General features: G+C 40.5%; 1 protein-coding gene across 7 annotated transcripts in view; it reads left to right on the top strand.

Moving 5' to 3' along the window:
• The window catches only part of AKAP9 (A-kinase anchoring protein 9), a 221,984-nt gene that overhangs the window by 141,559 nt on the left and 60,802 nt on the right, over positions 1-19,623 (top strand). For 5 of the 7 annotated variants that reach the window (XM_067562218.1, XM_067562216.1, XM_067562217.1 and 2 more), the window contains 4 exons: positions 2,808-2,970; positions 12,092-12,304; positions 14,616-14,654; positions 15,930-16,162. In XM_067562218.1, the coding sequence (XP_067418319.1) occupies positions 2,808-2,970; positions 12,092-12,304; positions 14,616-14,654; positions 15,930-16,162 (648 nt within the window). The remainder of the gene's footprint in view (positions 1-2,807; positions 2,971-12,091; positions 12,305-14,615; positions 14,655-15,929; positions 16,163-19,623) is intronic. The other 2 variants (XM_067562215.1, XM_067562214.1) reach the window with 1 other exon arrangement.

Genomic DNA, 19,623 nt, shown 5'->3' with positions numbered 1-19,623 from the left:
TTCCCAGACTGTCGCTAGCACTCCTGTGCCATTTCCTCAGAATATCCAAAATATAAGATGTTTTATTACAAATTTCTGTAACTAAGATAGCCAGTGACGGAGGAGAAAAGAGCAACAGCAACGTCTTTTGGAATGGATTCTTACCGCACATATTGGGCATCTAACTTATTTAGTGGCTTGTGGTCAGAAGGCCAAGAAGAAGATATATATGAGGTTGAATCTCGTGTGCCTTTACCAAATCCTTTTCCTTTCACTGAACACTTGGATGAAAATAACTCTGTAGTTGTAAATACTTCAATTTTTCACTACAGCCACACAAAAAATGGGCATATATTAAGAGTTGTCTCTAAAATTTCCTTGCCTACACCTCCATATTCAGTAAGTATGATATAATTTAAGGAAGTTGAGCTTTTTAACATTTAGAACTGAAAGAAAGTGGGGTTGGAAATAAATTAAACATATATCTCTCGAACATAGGACCCATTGTTTTTGATTATTTATTACTGTCCATTTTTTAATTTAATGATTTTACAGGCAACGGGTATTAATTATTAAATTATTAGGGCTACAAAGTCTAACTGCATTTGGTGCTAAGTTTCTTTCAGAAAAAGATACAAAGGTAGAATATTTCTTGTGCTCTTATGCATATATTTTAATAATGCTTATTACTTAGACCAGTAACAGATTTACTATGGGTTTTGTTCTTTTGTGTGTGTGTGTGTATGATGTGTAAATGTAATGTAGTGTAATAAAACCACTCCTGTAGTTTTCATTTACTGAGCTGTAATATATATGGCTCAAATTTAATAGCACTTGTAGTTTTTAAAATGGCTTAATTCTAGTAGTTTCATGAAAAGTATATTGTCAACTTAAAAAACACACTCCTGTCTGATTTTTCCCTTATGCTTATTACCAGTAACACCTAACATTTTTATAATTGAAAGAGGTTAGAGGGGAAAACACTTTTATTTTTCAGTTTTAATATGTGCATTTGATAGCACTGTGTTTAAGGGCTTGTCTACATGAGAAAAATTTATCCGAATTAACTAAAGGTGTGAATTATAGGTGGATTGGTTAAACTGCATTAAATCCCTGTTTAGACATATTTATTCAGAATTAAAGTGGCCTTATTTCAGTTTAGTTTAATTCACTTTGGAAATTAATAAATTCAGACTTCTTGAGTATCTCCTTTTAGACCAGTCCTAAGTCAGTTTCATTGTTTACACGGTATAGTAAGTTTTTTATAGTTTCCCCTTTCATTTCCATGGGTCTTTCATACAGCAACATAGAACATAAAAACTTAAAATAGTATAATATGCTTGTAAAACCTCAAAAATTAGTAGGAAGACTCATGGGCACCTGTAGTACATATCCCTTCTTTTAATTTGTTTTTTAATAAATTTGGTTTCAAGTAGATTATGACCCTTTAAAAGTCAAGACAATCTATAGAAGCGATGCACTCTTTTAAAGCCTTGCACTGCTTTCAAAGGATAGTTTAAATTCATTAATGTTAAAAGAAGAAATATTAGTGATTAGATGTTTTCTAGTCAGAAGTTTAATTCTGAACAGCCATTTTTATTGATAAGTAGATAATTTAGTGTGAAATTGTTATAAAATTTTCCCAGCCCATTTTTCAAAGATTGTAAAGCCTTCAGTTTGAATTTAGTAAGGCAAGTTAGTTTGAGCAATTCAGTTTCCTTAATTGTACTAATAAGCCTAGATGGAGTTAGTGGAAAAATGAACAGCTTTTATCTTTGAAGGATTTGTGAAGTAGCCAGCATTTCACAGAACACTTGCAAAACGCAGAAGTGACCATATTTATAGAAATCTACCAAGACTTAAAATATAAAAACAAGGGTGTGAGTTCTTTACTTTTCTGAAGTTAAGCAAACATTTGTTGTGTCATTCTGTAATTGGAAGATGATTAAACGACATAAATTAAAAAGCCTTTACATTGTTAATAAGGAACTGTTGAAACAAACATTGCTTTACTGCCTCATTAATGGGAAAATTTAACATGCTCAAAGTTCACATTTTCCTAGTGTCTACTTACACATATGTATGGAAGCAGAAAGGAATGCTGCTTACATAAAAGTTTGTTTAAAAAATCCTATAGATTTTGTATGGTGCTTCTTAAGCATAATAAGGATGTGGTTAGTGACAGTACACTCCTACCCATATTACTTGCAAAATCCATTTTGTTTCAATAAAGGTGAGTCTGGTATAAACTGACATAAACCCGGAAGTTTCAAGTTTTGGCACATAGATATGGATTCAGTTGTGTGACTCATACTATACACTGTACTGAACATAGATCTGTATTTGCTTTGCTTAGATCTTCTTACAGGGTGGGACTTCATATTGCAGTATGTCAGTGTATATGCATTGAACATCTGATCCAATATCCATTGAAGTTAATGTGTGTCTGTTTATCAGGGCCCAAAACAGCTAAAAATTTTACATGCAAGACGGAGGATATGTCTATAAAGCAAAGAAGAATCCACTTGACTTGACTTGAGCTCCATGGGGCTTGAGCTGGGACTGTTTCATTGCTGGGTAGACTTCCATGCTTGGGCTGGAGCCCAAGCTCTGGGACCCTCCCACCTTGCTGGGTCTTAGAGCCTAGGCTGAGCCCAGAAGTCTACATAGCAATGAAACAGCTCTGCAGCCTGAGCCCTGCAAGCCCGAGTTGGCTGGCACAGACCAGCGGTGGATTTTTCTCTGCTGTGTAGCCATACCCTTGGAGTAGGTGTTCTTATTTAAAATTCCTATGAATGTCTAATATTTGTAACTTCCTCTTACTGTAGCTGGAACATGCTAAAGTTACACAGACAGAACTCCTGCGAGAATCCTTCAAAAAGCAGCAGGAGGCCACTGAATTTTTCAAATGCCAGAACGAATTGCAAGAGCAATTCAATGAAGAGGTCAAAGCCAGAGAGCAGCTGGCACTGGAGCTCAGCAAAATGGAGGGTGAGCATTTCCCATTGATACGTTTCTGAATTTGGAAACATAGACACACACATTCACTTTGTATAATATATGGCCAAATTTTGTAGCTACAGTAATTTTAATTCTTTTCTATTTAGAAATGTACTTGTATAAAATAGCTAAACAAATTACAAATTAGATCAACTTATATGGCATTGAAGATTTTAGATTACTATCAATTCTGGATAGTTATGGTTGAATTATCTTTTTTTTTCCAACAGTTGAGATAAGAGGTACAACTAAAGAGAAAAGAAAAACAGTGGAAAGTAAGAAGTTTGGAAATAAAATGAAACAGACACAGCCGTAGTGTAATACATAAGGAGAGCATATAAGGAAAGGAAGAAAAGGCATATAAACTAACTTCATGCATTGTCAAGAAGGTTAAAGACTAACGTTTCAATTTGGAGGGATCTTCCTAGTTCACCCCTCCCCCAGTTTCTCTTCTATCCCTTACTCAACCCATGCTTTTTCCTTGCCAAGGCTGAGTACACTGTCTTCTCGGTGCTCCTAACCCCTATTGATCTGAGAAACCGAAGAACTGAGTATTTGAACTCTGATTCCAACATGTGGCAATGCAATTAGTCTTCCAAGCCAGCTGTTTTTTTTAATTTTACATTAATGTAACCTAGACTAGATGTTCATGATAGTCCATTTTCACCTTAAAATCTATTAATCTAAAAGTGAAACCTGAAAATTGAGACACACACAAATATGTAATGAATGATTTTCACTAATTAGACGATGGGTGCTAAAAAAATATTTGCAGCTCTCATCAAGTTTGGTGATTTGTTTTAGGTATGTGGCAGGTATTGTATTCTACAAAGGAAACAGATTAAAATGCAGTGCCTGGGTTGTGGGGGAAGCATCTTACCTGATCCACTATAAACCAGTTACATGCAACTGCAAATGTTTGCATTGTCTGTGATGTCCAGAATGATGCATTCTGGGACACTGACATTGAACTGAAAGACACCATTCTGAGTATTGTCCACAGGAACTCCCAGGCATCAAGACTTGTCTAAAATGAAAGACTTGGAAAAAAAAACCTAAGGCACCAGTACTGACATTCTCTCAGAGCCATTCAGGGTTCTCTCACCAAACCTCTGCTTCTCTGGGTACATGCTCATTGGGTTGCATAAGTTCTCAGGCAGCACTGAGAAACGCTCCCCTCCAGTACCACTGTGTCCACAGGTCACTGACTCCTTACACCTGACAGCAGGACCCAAGCTTCTGGTCCTGACCCATCCTCCAAATCTTCCAGTACCTTCTCCACCTCCGGTGTGAGCCCTGGCATCGATATCCAGAGGTCCCGCCATTGGACTCATCCTCAGGAGAGGACACATCTTCAGACTCTGAGATTTCAGTGCAAGGCTCTACCTCCCTATCTTACCATCTTATGTCCTTGAAGATGTACACTGAGGAGGACATAACAGACAGAAGATACCCCAATGTCTCAAAACATTAATACCCTTGGGGACCCTTTTCTTACCCACAATCACAATGGGCCTATTGGAATCCCTGAAACTATTATGGGGACCAATTCTGTAGGATACCCATCCAAAGAGGCCACATTTGGAATACCCACTGGTGCCACAACAACCACTGGCATCTTGAGAACAGCTGCTGGTACTGCATATCTTCCCAGCATGACAAGAGGTTCAGGGAGAGCAACAACTACCAGTGGAGGAGACACCTCTATCAATCAAGTTCCCCCTCTCCTCCAACAAGGTGATGATGCCACCACTACTGTCCTATGCAGATGATTTTAGGATCTTTCAGGACCCAATGAAATGACTTGTGGAATTCCTCCAGATCTCTACAGAGGAGATAGAAGAGTCTCAGCACTTCCTAATGGACATTTTACATACCACATTCCAGGGTAAAATAGCCCTACCTAGTTCTCCAGCCTGTAACCTATGGCAGACCCCTGCCACTATCACCTCTGTAAACAGGCAGGAAAAAAAATATATTGTCAGCCAAAGAACAGGAGTTTCTCTCACCCTACCCTCAATCTCCTGGTAATGAATGTGGTCGTCAAGAGAAACCATCAGGCTTATTCAAAATGTACTTCCTCTGACAAGGAGGCTAAATGCCAAGACCTGCTCAGCAGAAAGAGTTATTTATCTGCTAATCTACAATTTCAAGTCACGAACTATCACACCATCATGGCAAAATATAACTTCAACAACTATTTAAAGATGATTCATTTTATTGAGTACCCACCACAGGGCCAGAAGGAGCAGTACCAAGCCCTTGTTTCGAGGGCCAGCTCATCGCCAAAATTTCCTTGCTGGTTGTTCTCAATGCTGCTGGCCCAGCTTTGTGATCGATAACCACTGAGCATCCTATGTTCAGCCTTCTGGCCTCCCTAGGGAGGTACAAAACACAGTGGAAGATCTTCCCTTTGTAGGAACTGAGCTCTTCTTGCTCCACTCCCTCCAGGACTCAAAGGCAACGTTGGGGTCATTTGGCATTTATATACCTGGAACAAAGAGGTTTTTTAGTAAATCAGAGACAGCACAACACTCCTGACCATTCCACTACCACCCATATCACACCTATTCCAGACTTGCAAATCCTCCTTGAAGGAGGTCCAGATCTCAGAAGAAGAGACTACACCCTTGACTTCTCTTCCTGTGCCTTCCTCCAGCTGACAATTTTGACAAGCTGGTTGAGGGTCATGAACAAATCTCTTTCAATATGCTGCATGGACCCTCCATCCATCTCCCCTTCAGGGACCCCCAGCCCACTTTCTAGTTGCTTGGGATCTTATCAACACAGACAAGTGGATCTTAGAGGTGGTTTCTATGGGATACTACACTATCCATTTCCATTCTATCCTTCACTCTGTTTCCCTCCCTCTTCAGGGACCCCTCTCATGAAGGTGTCTTAAAACAGAAGGTCCAATCTTCTCTGCATCTGAGGGTAATAGAGCCTGTTCCCCCTGATTTTGTAGGAAGAGGATTTTGTTCCAAATATTTCCTGGTCCCCAAAAGAAACCGGTGGCTGGAGACCAATCTTAGATCTCAGAACACAAACACATTTTCACAGCACTCTAGGATGGTGATTCTGGCTACCATATCTCATCCATAAATCAGGAGAAATGGTTTGTTGCCCTCAGCCTTCAGGATGCATATTTTCACATCATTATGCCCCTCTCCCTCAAAAGCTTTCTGTGCTTTGTCATCAGCACAGAACATTATAAATTTCAAGTGCTTCAGTCTCTCCACTGCCTCATTTTACAAAGATCCTCTCAGTAGTCCTCAGTGGAGTATAGCTGTCTTTCCCTATCTGGATGATTGGCTCCTCAAAAGGCTCTCCACTCTGAAGATCCCATTGGCAACCAAGAAGGCCCTAGCCTTGTTTCAGTCTTTGGTCCTACCCATCAACCTGGGAAAGTCCACATTAACATCCATTCAGTTAATAAATTTCATTGGTGCTACCCTGCTCTCTCTGACTGCCAGAGCCTATCTGCCTAAGGACTATGTTCTCCACCATGTCCAGCCTGATCACTACTTTACAGCAGTCCTCTGACAACAGTAAGGTTAACTCCCAGGTCACGTCAGCTTCAACATTTGTTATACCACAGAAAAGGCTAAATCTCTGATGCCTTCAAGCTTGGCTCAAAAATTTGTGTATCCCAAACAGACACAGCTTTACCAAATGAGTCACTATACCACCTCAGGTTCTGGACTCCCTCAGGTGCTGGAAAGGTTTATATGAAAGCCCCATTCTCATGCCCTCCACCAGCAAGAATCATCTTGACAGAAACCTCTGTCCTAGGCTGGCCTACAGAGATCCACAGTGCAAGGCAAGTGATATCCACAAAAAATGTTGGTTCATATCAACTTCTCAGAACTAAGGGCAGTTTATTATATATGCCAGCACTTTCTCCATGACATTCACAGCTGCCCAGGCCTCCAAAAACTGTGGCAGATTCTCTGAGCAGGAATTTCCCTCAGGACCACAAGTAGGAGCTCAAGAACTTGATTTTTCACATCTGTCAAACATGGGGCCTTCCCATAGTGAATCTCTTTGCAACTCTGACAAATACAAAATGCTAGACCTGCTGCTCAAAGGAGGGATGTAGTCCCGGTTCTTTAGGAGATGCCTTCCTAGGTCCATGGCCCCGTTTTCTTCTCTATGCCTACCGTACAACACCACTAATCCTCAAATCTTCTATTACATTGGGGCAGGAGTGGGTGATGGCCATCTTAATAGCACCTTTCTGGCTGAGAAAAGTAAGGTATATGGAACTATTTCATCTATCTGTGGCAATGCCTCAATGCTTTCCTTTCAGATCTGTACTTCTGTCAGAACTCAGGCACCATGAGCAACCCCAAACTCATATCTCTGAGCCAAAAGGCCTAGCTTCTCAATGATTCTCGAATGTAGAGTTGCGCAGTTCAACAGAATACCCATAAGTACTTTTTATTAGTAGGAAGCCTTCCACAAATAAAACTTACATGCAGAAACGGAACTGCTTCTGTTTCTGATGTTCTCACAACTCTATATCTGCTTCTAAAGCTTCTCTCTTGAAGATCCTCAGTTACCTGCTGGAATTAAAAACAGGGACTATCAATGAGCTCCATTAAGGTACACATTTGCCTATCAGAGGCCATTCAGTCTTTTCCCACCTATCATAGCCAGATTCTTTAAGGGCTTATCTAATTTATTTCCTAATGTCCAAAACCGTGCAATGCCGTGAGACCTAAGTCTGATCCTGAACATTTTAAGTAACCCCTTGTTTGAGCCCAGAGGTACCTGTTCTTTCCTTCATCTCTCCCTTAAGACTTCATTCCTAGTAACCATCACCATGGCCAGAAGGATGGTTGACCTACTTACACGACGTTCTACAGTGACAAGATCACGCTGCATCTGACATCCTCTGTTTCTGCCAAAGGTCTCATCAGATTTTAATATCAATCAAGATATCTGTCTACTGGTATTTTATTCTAAGCCCCATGTCTCAGGAGAATTGTCTAGCCTCCACATCGTAGGTATTCGAAGGGCACTTGTCTTTTATCTGGACAGGAAAAGAACCTTTAGGGCTTCCCCCAGATTGTTTGTATCCTTTGCTGGAAGAATGAAGGGACAGTCAATTTCCATGTAGAGACTATCAAAATGGGTTTCAGGTGGCATCCTACCCTGCTATGAAGTTGATTTGCATCCACCACCTAAAGTGACACCCACTCCACTAGGCCTCATTCCTCTTCTTTTTAAGGATGTTCTCATAGTAGAAATTTGCAGGGCCGCAACTTTGTCTTCTGTTTACATGGTCTCCAAACATTACACTACCCTGCCTGCATCCAGAACAGATATGACCTTTGGTGATGCTGTTCTCCAAACCATCTTGTATCTGCCCCTTCAGCAGATATGTTGAGTTACTGCTTGGAATCTCTTCTGGTGGAGCACCTATAGGACATAGGTTCAAAGAAGGAGAGCTTACTTATCTGTACAGTAATTTGAGTTCTTTGAGATGTTTTGTTCCTACGTATGTTCCACCTGCTGCCTTCCTTCCTCTCTGCTGAAGAGTCTTCTAGGTTCTGTAGTTCAGAAGGAACTGGAACAGTGGAAAGCTCCTACCTCTATCTCGCTGTGGTACACCCGTAGGAACAAAACAACTCAAAGAACTCAAGTTACTATGCAGGTCAGTAACCTTTCCTTATGGGGGTGTGGTAGTGTTCCCTATAATAAAATTGCCTAACTCCTTTATAAAGGAGTTTTGGAGCAGAAACTTGTGACTTGACAGAGGGATGGATGGTCCTAAGGACAGAGAAGTGTCTTTTCTGGCCTCAGGAAAATCCATTCAGATATGTTCAAGTTATAATCTGTTGAAAATCTTCATTTCTCATGCTCAGTAAAGCTTGTTTAGAAGCTTGCTATTAAAATTGAGGAACCTTCCATCTCCACTGAGCATGTCTCTAGTGTCCCTTGTTGTCATTCGGAAGCAACCATCCTGACTGAACCACCAGAAAGGACACAGAAAAATTGGATTCCACCCTCTCCAGTAGCCAGCACAAAGATGCACTTGTAGCATGTCCTGAAGGTCAGCAGCTATGGTCAGTTTCAGAATGGGAGCCAGAAGTTTGTTCCAGAGATGAGAATCACTCACAGGCGATGTCTGCACTTATGGCAGCATGTAGAGTATACACACTGGATGCTCAGTTAATATGGGTATAAATAGCAGTGCAGGTTGTGAGGCACTCCTTAGGTGAGTGAAGACACTCCTGAAGTTTAGGGTATATACCCTACTCAGCTCTCTACACTCCCATGCAATACCTCCCATGTCTACATTGCTATTTTTAGCAGTGTAGTTTCTCACTGCCTGAGCCATTCCCTGCCACAGGGAAAGACTCTGGCAGCAGGGGAAGGCTCTAACAGGGAGAGGCAGCATGGAAATGCTCCATCAGCTCCTTGCTGTCAGAGCCTTTCCCTGCCACATGTACCTACACAGCACACTGTGGACACAGCATGCTTTTCACTGCAGTGTATAGCTACACGTACCCTACGTGGCATTGCCAGTGTAGACAAGGCTACAGAGAATGCTCTCCTGACAGCTCCCCACCATTTTAAATCAATGGGTAATTCAATTTGAGTAACTGCATTGATCACAACTATGACAGGATGGCATGAAGAGAGAGGCAGCCTCTTATGGCGGAAGGTACCCCCAAAGCATTTGTGACTATAAAGGTCAAAACTAGTACATTAAATTAAATCTGAAAAATGATAGGCAGTCTATGCAGATCATGGTGTACTGGTGTAATGCAGCCACTGGTAATCACCACTTAATAGGCAAGCCACCTTGCCACTTGCTTTAGGATTAATTTAAAGCAGTGAAAATAAAACTTAAGCAAAAGCACAGAAAACCAAAGAATTTATATTTCAGAATGTGAAGTTACCCAGCTCTTTAATGTTCACTGATTTCAGAAAGTAGTTCACTTCTATGGCATCTGCTTACCTTGAAAGATACCCTTTAAACATGTTGTTAATTTATTTTCAGAAAGCTTGAATAATATATTAAAATAGAGAAAAGAAGATGTTTCATATATTACAATAATGGAGAGAGAGCAGTGGTTAAGTTTTAGTCAGAGGGACTGAAATCTGCCATAACATGTCAGAACTGATTTCATAGGTCATATCCTATGATAACTAGTTCCTTGATGACCGTCCTTTTACTTATAAGAATCCCCACTGTTAGCCTTTTGCTATGTTGACACACACAAAGAATTCTAGTAGATTGAAGAAACAGTTTTCTTCTAGAGAAGCTATGCTGGTTTGTCCCTCTGATGTTCATCTAGGTATTTTATAACTCTCATTAATTAATCAAACCTGTTTAAATTTTTCTTCCTTTGATGTGAAACTCTAGAATTAGCAAATTTCCAAATTATACACACTTTAAATTTATTATCCAAATTATACACACTTTAAATTTATTATCTGCAATTATGCTATAGTACATAAATGTCTATATGTGAAGTGAATTTATTGAAGCTTGTATAGTAATTTGTTGTATAGGTGCATCGTTCTTTGATCTTGGAATTCATAAATGAATCATTTGTACATATGAAACAATTTTCAGTGATAAAAATTGGAATCAGTGTGATCTGTGGGAGCTATTCTTTAAACTGGGAATTAATCTTGAAAAATGAAGAATCTTTTGGCTAACCTAATCAATTATTAGTAAACCATGCATCTAAATATAATGAAAAAAACTGTGTGAAACATTTGTTATTGAGAGATTTGAGCATTATTTTTATAATATTACTTTAAAAAGGTAACTGTAAACTCTGCTTAATCCACATTAAAACTTAACTCTTCAGGACAGGAGCTATGTGTATATATGTGGTGCCCTGGTCCTGATTGGTTCAGAATGCAGCAGTGCTCAGTTCTGTTCCACAGAGCCCTTTCCACCAATGTATAGAATGAAAATATTAGACATCCAAACATTTTAGATACCACATGGAAAGTGAGGGATTGTGAATTTAGGAAGGGAAGTGATTTATCCAGGTGATCTTATTAGCAAAGAGGTCTGCTGAATGAGCCAGTGTGAGAGGCTACTGTTTTAGACATTTAAAATAGAGGTATACATGATTTTGTCAGAGGCCTCAAGATTAATTTCCATTGAACTCTGAGCCCAGAACTAACTTCGGTGAATCAGCAAGAAATGATTCATCTCAACATCTGCTGCTGCTATGAGACATATGCAAACCTTTAGTGTTTTAGAGGCCTGTGGTTTATGCCTTATATAAAAAATGTGATGGAAGGATTAAAGAATTTTTCATTGAACTCTCACTATTTTCCTTAAATCACATAAATAACAAGTGGCAGGGACTCTTCTCATGAGAATACAAAAATCCTTGATACTTATCTATCCATCCTTCTTAGCTTTCTATTCCACCTGCCCTTGTCTCTTTCCTCTCTCATCCTTCTATCTTTTTCTATGCTGTTCCTATTCCTTGGGGGTGCCCTCCCAACCACTTGTGTGACAAGAATCCACTCTGTCTTCTCCCAAATCCTTCCTCAGTATGAATTTCTTAGATTACTCACATGAGTAAGGTTTTGAAAGATCATGTCCAAAGAAGAAAAAATACAGATAACAAATCAGACAAATAGTGTATGTATCTGGTAGTATTCTACCAGCAGTAAGATCCCTTATTCAGCAATGCCACCAACACAATTTTATAAGAACGTTGCCTCAAAAAGTGGTTTAGGACTGATAGGCAGCACAAAAGTGTGGTGATGAGGAATTTGAAAGAGGAGCAGGTGAATACCTCCCATAGCAAGACAAATGTGCTCCAATCTCACTCACTTCACTGGGAGCCTCTCATGAGTGTGAATTTACTCACATGAACAAGGCTTTTCAGGATTACGTTTTCGGATTGTAAACCTAGTTGGGGGAACTTGTCTACACAGTGTTCCGTAGAGCACGGAACACGCTGCCAGCACCCGATGATTGTCACAGTAACATTGTGGTAATGCTAATCTAATCATTAGGTGTCTAGAATTTGTGTTACCTCAAATTCTGGAAATTCTGCCATAGTGCTGAAATTGTAGTTTGAAAATTGCCATGCTAAATCAACCTTATATTTCTGCTTAACAGGCCTCATTGATGGTTATGCAGATGAAAAAGCATTTTTGGAGAAACAAATCCAGGAAAAAATAGATGTAATAGACCATCTTGGGCAAGAGCTACTGTGTACAGGTAACAAATTGCAGGAACTAGAGGCTGAACGACAGCAGATCCAGGAAGAAAAGGAGTTACTCTCCAGACAGAAGGATGCCATGAAAGCAGATGCAGGACCAGTAGAGCAGCGTATGTATTCTTCACAATCTTTCTATGTGGTTCTCTCCTACTTTCCTATTCCATCTCCAGTAAATTTGCTGAAGATTTAACTAACTTCTTTTCTTTTTTTAGTATCATTCATAGAATAATGCAATGAGGCCAACATTTTCATACGTGGGTGCCTAATTTGAGCACCAAAATTCATATTTAGGCAACTAAACAGAAAGTGACCTGATTTTCAGAAATGTTGAGCAACACAGCTGCCAGTAAAATCTATGAAAGCTCAGCACCTCTGAAAATTAGGTCAATTTTATTAGGTGACCAAATTTGGATTTACCTGCTGACTTTAGACACCCAATGCTGACCTAAATGTGTTCCTTCCTAGAGAGATCTGTTCTTACAAGAAACTTTACTTTAGTAAACACAATTGAAGTATTCATAAAGTTCCCACATGATTAGAAACTGAGGAAGTTGTGTTCTTCCATGACCAAATTCCTCTTTCAGGGACTCACTGTTAGGAAAGAATGTAACAAAGATGGTGTCACAGATCCAGTTGAGCTTCCTTCGCAGGGTGGCATACCAGACTTCTGTTGAGGGGAAATCCAACACCTGGATCCATGGATATTTTAAGCCTGTGGAATCTTAACAGAGCCCAGACACCGTCCCAATCTCTGGATCCCTAGGTACACTCTTGAAATGCAAGACCCTTGCCTAACACTTCCTTCACAGAGCTACAGCCTAGCTGCCTAGCGCTTGGAACCACTATTGACTCCTCTGACTCCCTCCTTAAACACATCCTCGCCAAAATCCCACCAAAGGTGTGAACCTTCTAGATTGCAGTTTGACTTCTTCAGGGACACGTGGTAGTTGTAGCATGTAACGTGCACACATGCTCTGCACAAATTCTAACACGTTGTTCTGGACTTAATCACACAAGAAATACACAGATCCATACAAAAATAAGAAACTTGACATGTGTTTCCCCTCACTTTTGCTCACCTTTCCTTTGAGGGTCCTTGGGGAGACCATCTGAGCTGGGGTAAACAGGGTCCCCCTTCCCCTTGTTGCCTCATCTTGCTCTTGCAGCTGCTCCCTTCATCTTAAGCTGGTGAAAATGGCAAAGAGAGCACACACAAAGCAGCTCCTGACCTTTAGAAATTTCCAGTCCTTTATCATGTGACTGCCTGGTCAGCCTCAACAGGTGACCACAAAGTCCTACCAGGTGATTTCATTGCTAAACAGTTCTTCTGGGTAGGAGCTAGCTGATTGTCTGGGGTGTTTGCATTTGAATAGAGGACCATACCAATTTAATGACCCTCTATTGTCAGCCTCTATCACTACATCTTGGAATTTCAGTCCAGTATACAAGTAACAAAACAACAGAGAAGGTAAAGAAATCCACATCTAAAATGGAATCTGTAGTCTGACACAAATACATTTAAAGAGCCCCTCCTGTCAAATAAAATTCACAAACTATACAAACACATTCCAAATTGTCATATATGGCATGGCAAGATAAAGCCATTATCTTCATCTAACCAACATCACCTACTCAGTTCTCTAAAAGGAAAAGAAGTACTCTGGAAAAAAATATGTTTTGGCTTTTAATAATGAAGGGACTCTTCTTCTGCTAAATAGCACATACAAAGAAATCTCCTAGTTAGTTTAATCTAGTTAACTGTTTACTCAACAAATGTTTAACTTCATAAAGTAAATGCACGTTTTAATCCTTCCTTCAACAAGGAACTAAATATCTGTGAATTAATGTTTGTTGAGGAAAAACAGTTAGGACAATGACATTTAAACAGTACTATCTCGATAATTCCTATGCTGTAAATGACATGTGACATGTTAGCATTTTATTTAATGTCTGAGAGGTTTGATGATTGGAACAGTAAATTATCTTCAAGATATTTTTGCATGTTTATTCAAAACATTGTTAAAGCTTTATTGTTAAATTATAGATTATAATCTCATTATATATTTGCAATCTCAAGTATCCACATTTACGTAATGAACAATTTTTTAATAGTAATCTGTTCATTCTTGTGCTGCAGTAGAGGAATTCTTGTGTATAATTTTGGTTGTTTTTGTGTACATTACAAAATCACTTGGAAAATATGTCTTTTCATTAAATGCAGGATGAGAGAAAAATACATATCTGTCATATTTCCTAGAATAACCAGGCACATTCCTTAAATTATCACAACTTTGTCTTCAACTCAGCATTCTATCTTCAGCTTCATTTTCTCTTACATTATTGAATCATGAGAACTATAGCTGGCATGTGAATTACTTTGCTTCTTGTTTTTTGTTGTTTTTTTTTCCCCTGTTCTCCTAGGCATAGTAGATGCTGCAGTCGATGCAGCTTCGCAAGCAGGTGTGTTTGTATATTGCATGACTGATCTTTAATTGGGTGGCAGATTTACACTTACTGACATTTATTAATCAAGAACTATTGAGTTTTCAGCTTACTGACATTATTCTAACTCTTACTGGCCTTCAGCTTTGATGTTATATTTCACACTCACAGTTTTTCTTTTTAATAACAACATTTCTTATACTTTCTAAGCACAATGTATTAGTACAGATTTATTAAGCAGATTCATTAATAACCATCATCTTATTCACCTTTGAATAGTAATATTTCATGCAACATTGGAAGGGGGCTTTTAATAGCCTTTTGTTGGTTACTGTTAACTTGTAAATATAATTAACATAATGATTTTGCTGAATATTGTTTTATATTGACATGTTATGTTTACCTAACAAAACCAGAATTGGTTAAAAAATATGTAAGATGATGGTATCCAAAGGATCTCTGTTGTGTAGTAAAAGAAAATTGTATTTATCTGGTGGTTTTCTTTTCATATACCTAAGTATCAATCATGTTTGTGAAGACTCTCCAAAGATAATTACACTTTATAGATCCCCAGTCTTGGGTCTTACCTCAAGGGATATATAAGGCTAGGTGATATGACCCCTTGAAGTACATGCCTTTAATGTCTCCTCAACGGGGTTCTAAATTTTATCATATATGCTTCCCAGTCCTCTCATGAGGACACAAAACCAAAAACTGGGGATCTATAGAGCATATTGCTTTCTGAAAACTCCAATTACAAGTAAGTAATTTCCCTCTCCATCTGTCTTGTAACCTCACCAAGTCATGTTCTGCACTATTTCTCTTCACATGTTGTACATGCCTCATGTGGAAAAAAAAATTGGGAATGGATTAATTTTACTGCTGCAGGGGATGAGAAGATGGTTGGGTTTTCCATACTTTGTTATAAAGCCTTGCACCTTCATCAGTTGTAAACAGAACTGATGCATTTCCCGTATTGTACCATTTGTACAAACATCTTTAGATTAATACAAAAATTGGACAATAAAATAACATGATAAAAGCTGTGCTATTAATAATCTTGTAAAGAAGATTAAAGCCATTTCCTCTGGGATTTTGCATGGGGTTTTGTGGTATCGTGATAATTTTTTAATAGAAAAATAAAGTTTTTTAAAAAAGTAGTGAAACCCAAACCTGTTCACATCCTTTATTTGGGTATAGTGTGGATATGCAATCTTGGGGAGTGGTTTTGCAATGATGATATAATTAATTATGCATATCTAAAAGCAATATGGTTCCTTTATTTCAAAACAGAATTGCTGGAGGAGACAGAAAAGCTAATGAAGGAAAAAATAGAAGTACAGCGTCAGGCTGAAAAAGAGTATGATGAGCTCCAGAAGCAAGTGAAGGGCCTGGAAATAGATGTGGAGGAGCAGGTCAACCGATTTATAGAGCTAGAACAAGAAAAAAATGCAGAACTAATGGATCTAAGACAGCAAAACCAGGCTTTGGAAAAACAACTTGAGAAAACAAGAAAATTTCTAGATGTAAGTATTGAGAAAGAAAAAGAAAGAAAATGTTTGTTTTATGCTGTCAGGTGGGCCCTGTAGGTGCAGAGATTTCTCTTAACTGCAAGAAATGCTGCTTGTTTAAGACTTTGAACTAAAATGAAAAAAGATATGCAGCATGGTGTCAAGTCTAAGGAATCCAGTTAACATTGTGCTTTAAAAGTAAAGTGGCAAGTTGAAATCTGTACATTTAGAATATTCCCAATGTATTTTGAAGTATAATTCGGTTGGAAAGCTTAATTTTTTTAATATTTTTGTTTTTAATATTTTCTAAACTTACAAATCTAAAAATCTCTAAAAAGAGTAATGAAAAAAATGAATGTTTAGAATTGGCTATGTGTATGGCAAGGTACACTGCGTTTTCCAGTTTGTAACAGTTCAGGATGGGATTTTCAAAGGAGCCTAAGGGAGTTAAATACCCCCTTTGAACTTCTGTGGAACTTGTAAGCTTTCTTAGGCTCCTTTGAAAACCCATCCATTTAATGGTTTGGACTACATGTAAGTTTCCCTGATAGCCTCCTCTCTACTGGATTCCCATTGCATCTGCCTCATTTCCCTGTGGCAGTTGCAGCTGAACCCTTTCCGTTTATCAGGAGGCTGAATCTCCTGCACGACCACTCAGTACATACACTATCTGATTTGTCCCTGTTTGCAGCTGCAGCTATCCTTCATTCCACTCACCATGCCTGACCTTCCCCTGCTACCAGGCTGCCACGGGAGTGCCCCCTTGCAGGCTTTTATTCAGACTCCACCCCAGCTTGTATTACATCTGCTGCATCTACTCTCTCTTTCTGCAAATAATTCATGCAGTTTTTGCATCAGCAAAGTAGGTGTGGCAGCAAGTCTCCTGCAAAGGATCATGCATCAAAAACTACCTTAAAAGTTAACTATAAGATTATGCCATTGATAATGTATGGGGGACTGATGATCATTCATACTTGGTGAAATTCACTGGGATGCAGTGGATGAACACAGTGCTTTCCAGATCACTTCATTTCTTCTTTGACTGCTCACTAATGTCCATTTCAAGGTAGCTGTGTGCTCGCCCTGAAAACCACCAACAGAAAGCTTTTCCCTAAGTGATATCTGTCAGGTTGGCTCTGGTGCCCCTTAGAATCGTGCTCTCATAGCACTGGTATAAAGAGCCCTGCCAACCCACTGCCCCCTGAGTTCCTTCTCACTGCCTGTAACGGTTGCTGGAACTTCAGTTCGTCCTTGCATTTCCCACAAGTACTTCTCTCAGTGGACTCTGTTCTGTTCTGGTACATAGTTATTTGTCATGGTTAGGTTTCAGTTATTTATAAGTTAGTTAGATTAGCGGACTCTGCTTAGTGGGGTTAACCCTTCCCTGACTCCAGGGCATGCCTTGGTCCCTGGGGTTTAAGCTGTATGCATCATGCCATAAGCCAATGCCTGTTAGTGACTCCCATTCCAGTTGCCTCAAGTGTCTGGGGGAGTCTCACGTGCAGGAGTGTTGCAGGATTTGCAGGGGATTCAGGCCTCATATTAAGAAGGACGGGGATACCAGACTAAAGGTCGTCCTCATGGAGGTATCACTTTGTCCCCCCTCGGAGATGAGCCATGACGACTTGGCACCGAGTACTTCAGCTTCAATAAGAAGCACCCCAGCACCTCTGAGAGATGCCATGTTGTTCTGCTTCTCCGATGCTGAGGAAGGACTCTTCTGCATTCCAGAATTCCTGGCACCAACAGTCATCCCGGTGCTGAAGACCACTTCTCCCCAGGACTCTCGGCACTGCTGTCCATCGCTGGTGCTGAGAAAGAAGCAGAAGAAAAATGACCGCAGGCAGTCCCGAACCCCAAGGTCTATCAGACACAGACACGCTAACAGAGTGTGTGCTGTGCCGGGCCACCCAGAGAAACCAGCTGTGCACACGGGACCATTGACTCCAGCCCTGGAAAGGGCACTGTTGAGTCTGGCACCTTTGAACTCTCCACCAAGAGAGCCATCGGAGTGCAACTACCCTGGCATTACCATCCATGCCAGAGGCGATTGAGGCAGTGAGGGAATTGTCACTCATGGTACCACCATCGCCTGCCATCCGGGACCTGTCAGCAGCAGCACCAGAGACAAGAGCCACCGCATCACCGGAACCCCAAGTGCTGTCAAAAGGGAAACCTTCTATGATGACACAGCCCCAGTCTCCCTCCTCCTGGCACTGCTCGCCAACACCAGTCAGCATCGCTTCAACTTGTCACCAAGAAGCAACTCCTCAGAGTTGGACTCAGGTGGAGTTGTATGCCTCCCTCAGGAACAGGCACTGCTCTGATCAACACTACCCAATGGCCCATATGAGCCAGGGCATCCTACTGGTGGCCTGGCCACCAGTGCATTGGCCATTTTGGAACCCTGACTTTTCTGCCTGTCCAGGAGTGAAAGTTCAGGAAGTCCTGCTCCTTTGTATCGGAGTCTAGAGCTCCCCCATCATCTCCTTTGGAACAGGGACCAAGTCCCAGTACCAAGCCCGGTACTGAATTTCAAGACCCGGCACCACGAGACCCATCTGGTGCAGAGGGTGATGAACAGTGCCCTTTGCCTATACCGGCCTCCTCCTCTTCCTCCCCCGACAAGGCAGTGGCAGAAACAAATATAGCACTTTCCCAGGACTATTAGAGGGTGCACCAGGAGCGCCTCAAGAGAGTAACTGACAACCTGAGGATCCTGATGGAGGAGATCACAGAATCTCCCATGCCCTGATGGACTCTGTAGCAGCATCAGGTCCATCCTAACTGGCTTTGCTCTTGAATGAGGTCATTTTGGACCCCATCAAAGCCTTTTGGCAGATCCCTTAAATGAACAGGAGAGGATGGAGAAAAAGTACTTTGTTCCACTCAAGAGAGATGAATTCTTCTCTGCCCATCCTCCACCAGGTTCACTGGTGGTTTCAGTGACCAATGAGCAGGAGCAGCATGGTCAGCAAGGGCCAAGGCCAAAGATGCAAAAAAACAAAAACAAAAAACACTAGATCTTTTGGGCAGGAGTGTCTACTTAACTCGTGGCCTTCAGCTCAGGATAGTGAACCAGCAAGCGCTCATGAGCCATTATGATTTTTATTTCTAGAACTCAATGGCAAAATTTAAGGAACTGTTGCCTCATGAGTCCAGGGGTGAATAGCCCTAGTTGAGGAGGGAAAATTACTGGAAAAAGCGTCCCTTCAGGCAACCTTGGATGCGGCAGATTCTGCAGCCTGATCCATGGCTTCGGCTGTGATCATGAGGAGAAACCCATGGCTTCAGACCTCAGGGTAACCCTGTGAGGTGCAGCAGACTTTAAAGGACCTTCCCTTTGAAAGCATGTCGCTCTAGTTGGAGCAAACAGATGCCAAACAGCATAGTCTGAAGACTCGAGTCACCCTGATATCCCTAGGGCTACATACACCAGCTCCTTCTAGCAAGCATTATAAGCCCCAACCAGTGAC

Source organism: Emydura macquarii, unplaced genomic scaffold, assembly GCF_026122565.2.
Source record: "Emydura macquarii macquarii isolate MOO-44397 ecotype Brisbane River unplaced genomic scaffold, CSIRO-AGI_Emac_v2 contig_2422, whole genome shotgun sequence".
Taxonomy (NCBI): domain Eukaryota; kingdom Metazoa; phylum Chordata; order Testudines; family Chelidae; genus Emydura; species Emydura macquarii.
Note: the sequence above shows the minus strand (reverse complement) of the source record. Positions and strands in the feature narration are given on the sequence as shown.